At 38.6% G+C, this 6,000-nt stretch overlaps 1 protein-coding gene across 1 annotated transcript in view; it reads left to right on the top strand.

The window, feature by feature from the left end:
* Positions 1-431: 431 nt before the first annotated feature.
* Positions 432-6,000, top strand: part of man1a1 (mannosidase, alpha, class 1A, member 1) — a 111,080-nt gene continuing 105,511 nt past the window's right edge. Inside the window, exon 1 of the mRNA XM_084432358.1 lies at positions 432-1,143. Coding sequence (XP_084288484.1) covers positions 646-1,143 — 498 coding nt within the window. The 5' untranslated portion in view covers positions 432-645. The remainder of the gene's footprint in view (positions 1,144-6,000) is intronic.

The raw sequence follows: 6,000 nt of genomic DNA, 5'->3' as shown, positions 1-6,000 counted from the left end.
TGACACAAATCTCATCTCATGCAGGTCTCTCAAGAAGACATTTTATTTTATTTTATTTTATTATTTTTTTCAGACTAGCGATTACGCTACAATAGTACTCTGGTATGTCCAATTTAAAAACTGTGTCCTTTATTTGCAGTTCATATTTGCTATTAAAATGCTAATCAATTTATAATAAGCAGAGTTTGAATTAAAAATAACAGTCCTTACATGTCCATAAGCCTTTTTATGCCGTTATGACCATTCCACATAAACGAATGATCCCAGTCCATAACCAATTAAGTTTGAACAAGACATCAAGCCAGTCTGTACTTTAAATCCGGAAGACACGCCCACAACGAACTTGTGCAACAGCGGCTCAAAGCGATTGGTCGAGGCGCGCTGTCACTCACGGATCTCTGCCATTTCTTCCGTTCCGCCAACGAGACTTTACACACAGATGTGTGCGTGATCATCAGTTGAGGCGGTGGGACTCCTCTGTTCGCACTGTGGGATCAACTTATTTCAGAGGATATACCGTGCCCTATTCGGACACCTTAAGTTCAATGTAACAGGTATCGTAAACAGTGTAGGTCAAGGTGATCGGGGAGTTACTTTGTTGTAGAATTTAGCCTATTTAGTCGTGTTTTTTAAACGCAGAAGAAAATGCCTGTAGCTTCTCTCCTGCCTTTCACGGCCACTCCGAATAGGAAGTCCGCCAGCCCGACCTCCTTCAGGCTCACGGAGAAATTCATCTTGCTTTTAGTGTTTAGCGCCTTTATTACCCTGTGTTTCGGAGCTATCTTCTTCTTGCCGGATTCCTCTAAGCTTCTCAGCGGAGTTTTCTTCCGCTCGTCCTCGGTGGAGCCAGAGACGCGCACAGGTACGGTCAGTGACACGAGCACCGGGACGGGCAAGGATGAGAAGATCCTGGCCAAGATTCGAAAAGACCACGAAAAGGCGCTGATCGAGGCTAAGGACACCCTACAGAAACGGCCGGAGGAGATCAAGCAAGAGATCATCAGCGACAAGGAGAAAGTTGCGCCGATGATTGGAGAGAAAGGTGACAGTTTGCCGTTCGTTCAGTACGTGCGGCCGCCCGGAGCAACAGGGCACGAGCCCGCGGATCCTGACATTAAAGAGAAAAGAGCCAAGATAAAAGAGGTATTGTATGTTTTTATTATTATATACTCCTGCGCTTTTCTCAGACTCTCGAAGGAAACCATGTCAGAAATTGTTGTGAAACTAAATAACTTTCCCAGTGTAGAGAAACCAAGTGGCATTAATAATATGTGTTATATATGTCAGTGGAGAATGGGTCTGTTTGACACCGTGTCAGTTTCAGGAAACATTTCCCCAAAGAACACTGATGAAAATACAATGTTGCAATAAGAGAGATAAGGTGACGTGTGCAAACCGGTACTTCATACAGGCCTGACTTCTGACAGGTCTGTTTAATGGACACGTGAGTTCTGTCACTCACAGGAGAGCGAGCGCGTGCTCATTCATTCTGTCGGTCAATCGCCGAACTGTAGTTTGTTGAAAACTGACAGGCAGAATTGTAGTCCTCTTTGTTTTTCTCCGTATTTCAGCTCGCATTAACTGTTGTCAGTATAGTCAACACTACTTGTTTCCACCGTATTTTCAAATATTTGTCAGTAATCTGTTTTTAGTAGCCCATGCATTTCAGTCAGCATTTCTTGTATGTCAGATAGTGTCATACAGCCTTTTGCTCTTTTAGTGAGTGGTCCTGTATCTCAGTAGCCAATGTTTTTCCTGATTCGTTTATCTCTGTCAGTGTCTATTTTAGTTCCCTGTTTTTTTTTTCTTTCTTTTTTTCTCCTCCAGTTAATTGAGCAGTAAATACGTAGTTTCACTTGCTATTGAATGGTTTTTTTTTTCCTGTATTCCAGTCAGTAGTCTTTTTTTATTTATTTTTTTTATTTTTATTTTTTTATATATATATTTTTTTTATATACATATTTCATTCGTTACTGGTTCAGTCAACCGTGCCTGTATCTGTTAGCAGTGTTTTCTGCTTTTTAGTGAGATTTGCCTGAATTTCAGTCAGTATTCTAGCCATTATTCCCTGCTTTTTTCATAATGGTCTGTATGCACTTCAGTATTCACTGTAGTATTCACTGTAAATTCCTTATTTCACTCATTATGTTTTGTCTGGTTTATTTCCTTGTTTTTATTCAGTCAGTCATTATTTAAATAATTTTCTGTCAGCATTTTCTTTTTTTTTCTTTTTTTTTGTAATATTTTTGTGAAGTGTTTCACATTGATTCTAGCCTGGTCATAATTGAGCAACGTGTTTTTACATGATGAGGGCTTTTTTTTTTTTTTTTTTATTATCAAGTGAAAGCGCAATGTGAGTCATCAGTATCACATTGCTTATATGTAGCAATGCCAATAGAGTGTAACATTTGGGTTCCGGAAGTAAAAACGGCATTCATTTTCTCCATAAGGAAATTGATTTTGAACAATAACTTTAAAGACTGACCTACTGTGAGTTATGAGGTTGTTAATCCATGGCATTTTTTATTAGTAATTTTATATATATATATATATATATATATATATATATATATATATATATATATATATATATATATATATATATATAATAAATATTAATATAATATAATATATTATAAATAATATTTGTGCTTGGTGGTATAGAAAACTCAATCAGGTTGAGTTGAGCTTAGCTCTAAATCTTGGTTAAGGGTGAACTGTATTAACTAAATCAGTATTAACTAAGAAGAAACAAGGCTGTCATTTCTTATTTCTTTCAGGATGAATGCTTTTAGAGTATGTCAGGCCATAGTCTAATATTCCCCCAGTATGAGTCAAATGTAGACGTTGCATCGGCTTGATTAAATTCAATTTGCTATTGATTGAGACCCAGTTTTTTTCCCCCCATTTGAATCAGGCAAGTCCAGAGTAAAGATGCAGATGAAAACTGACAGCATGGCGAAGCTTTAAAATCGCCCCTTTCAGTTGTATTGACCTTGTCTCCTTGTTTTTTTCTGGAATTCCACCTAGTTTATCCTACACAACGAGTCACTACCTTTCAGTTATTTGCATAAGAAAATGGTGCCTATGTCCCTACTGTGTCCTCCAAATTTACATTGTGTCACTTTAAATGCCATTCTAAATTGAGATTTTGTTCTACTTGTTTGCATACTAGAGGACACTTTTCCTTTCCTAGTATACATCAACGTCTAGGTTCAGGTTTAGAGATCGCTGCAAACAAAGGGTTTGAGCTGATGTAAAACATCGAACCTAAATCATGTGATCTGTCTAAAATATATTTAGTTTGAGTTGAGTGCATACAAGCGTGTGACAAAGGCAATCCCAGTCACACTGAATGGCCAACAGTGCAAACCTGTTGATAATACGGTGGCTCCTCAGGTGGCAGAGTTGGATCCCCCAGAGTTGGATATGTTCTAATGCTAGGATTAAACCGTTATAGAGTTATGCACATTAATGCACGCGGAAGCCTCCGCTTTCCTCTCCAAGAGCATTGGTGTTCCTGCGGATCCGACAAGCCCCTCATCTCTCCTGCTTAATGCAGCGGCTCAGCATGAGAACGGTGATAATTCACCCCTGAATAGCGGGATTTCATCCATTGATCGCTGGCATGAGGGAAACAAATAGTCACAGCTGTACCCTGTGGGGTCTCACTTGTCAGACTCGACTGTGGGCACTCTGTCTCGCCTCGCCAGACACTCTGACCTTTGAGAAGCAGAATTGCCTTAGAAAATGGATTGATCTCAACAAGGTTATGATGTAAAAAATGGTTGTGAGATTTCTTTTTTCTGAAAACTCGTAATATGGATACTAGGCCACAGTGAGATTTACAGGGCTGTTTTTGCCTCTCTGTGTGTTTTATATATATAAAAAAAAATGTCTTTGATTGTTAGTTAATGAATGAAAATTGATTAATAGTTACATTACTGGTATTAAAGTAGGCAAGAAACGGAAGTTGTGATAATCTTTTCTTCCCTACTGTGACGTATATCGGAGTGAAACGGCTTCTGGTCTGCAATGAGAAAACTGTACGGCGGGATTTGATTTTGTCCTTCGGGAATGGATTGGATCGTATAGGAAGTTGGCCGTGGCTAACTGGATGGAGGCAGATCTGAATGTCAGTTGTGTAGGATGTTTAAAGGTGCTGTATGTAACTTTTTTTATAAAATGAATCCTTTTTTTATTGCCCGTCTGTGAAGGGGTTGTAATCACACATTACAATGATCCACTTTTCGCGTTTTGCTATTACCTCTGAAGGCCAGTATTCCTATTTTTATGTGAAGTCTCCGGGTCGGATTTTCTGCGAAATCCACCGGATGTGACGTGCATGCGCGCTCCCGAGCCTCTCCGTTTTATATATACAGTCTATTGCGACGGCACTGCAGCTAACGACATGGAGTCTGATAACACCAAAAAACGACCTGCCTCCAGCACAACACAGACTCCAACACAAACTCCCAAAAAAAAAAAAAAAAAAAAAAAATGTATCTGCTGAAGCTCGTCAGGCCAAACGTCAATCGGATCGACTCAGGACGAAAACACAGATCAACATTGGCAGAGCGTTTGAATTATGGAGAGACCTCCGCTTTGTTTTAGGTATAAAAACAGACCCTGAGTTGGCTTTCATCCTTTTGGACAGGTAAGCTAACAATAAGTTACTTCAAAGCATGTAAAATATATTGTGATTATGTGCTTTAGTTGGCTCAAGTTAGACATCATTAGTTCGCCAGGTAACGCCGACCATTTGCTAACGTTATCTGATGTGAAAGACTACAGATGTAACTTTATTGCTTTTCACGAGCACGAGCGCTGTTGTTGCAATCTGAAACATCACCGCTAGAGGCCGCTGGATCCTACATACAGCACCTTTAAGCTGTGTTCACACTGCAATCAAAAGTGGCCCAAATCCGAATTTATTTATTTTTGCTCTTATGTGACTCAGATCTGATTGTTTTATAACAGTGTGAACAGCACAAACCACATGGAATCTGATCTTTTCGATTCGGATTTGGGCCAATTGCATATGTGGTCCTAAATCGGATACAGGTCTGATGTTTTGCAATGTAGCCTCAACCTGAACAGTTATATTGGAATTCATGCGACTTTTCAACTCTAGACATTTGTTACAATCTGCACTGATGAACATTATTCCAAAGATTTTACGTACCGCGGTAGTTCTTTGAATATGGAAGATGGCAGCGAAGTCAGTCAGTGGAGGGATGGTGAACTGTTATACTCGCAAGTATTACGGTGACCGCTCTATACAAGCACAACTTGAGAAGAAACTGTTTGAGAAAAACACTGTTCTTTCTCCTCATCCTTGTCTGCGCACATATTCGCTGGCTTCTGTGTCACATAACCGTATAGTAAATAAACGCGTAAATGCTCACTTCCGTATGAGAGCGTGCCATCTTTGTTATCATTCTTTTGTGCATGCGGGTCAGTTCATGACCTTAACCAGTTCACACTTGAATCTGATATTGAACTTTTTGTTTATAAAATCCTGAAAAAATGTATCATGGATTCCATAAAACATATTAAGCAGCACCACTGTTTTCAGCATTGATGATAATAAGAGATGTTTCTTGAGCAGCAAATCAGCATATTAAAATGATTTCTGAAGGATCATGTGAGACTGGAGTAATGATGCTGAATATTCAGCTTTGCCATTACAAGAATATAAGTATAGGCCTGTAAAATATATAAAAAATTTTTTTTTAATTTTTATCAATTAAATGCAGCTGTGGTGAGCATTTTCTTTCAAAAATATTGAACAACAATCTGACCGACACCAAATTTTTTGAACAGTAGTGTATACATAAGTTTAATATTTCTTTCTTTTTTTGTGAAATTGCTGTTCTTGAACAATTATATTATTTATAGGCTATAATGAACAGTCATTAATAACCCTAATATGTAATGCAGAAGCAAGGCTAGGCCATGCTAATGTAATAAAAAGGTTTTGACTTGACAAAGTACTCC

This window comes from Rutilus rutilus (genome assembly GCF_951802725.1).
Source record: "Rutilus rutilus genome assembly, chromosome: 15".
Classification (NCBI taxonomy): domain Eukaryota; kingdom Metazoa; phylum Chordata; class Actinopteri; order Cypriniformes; family Leuciscidae; genus Rutilus; species Rutilus rutilus.
This window is presented reverse-complemented; position numbering and strand designations above follow the sequence as displayed.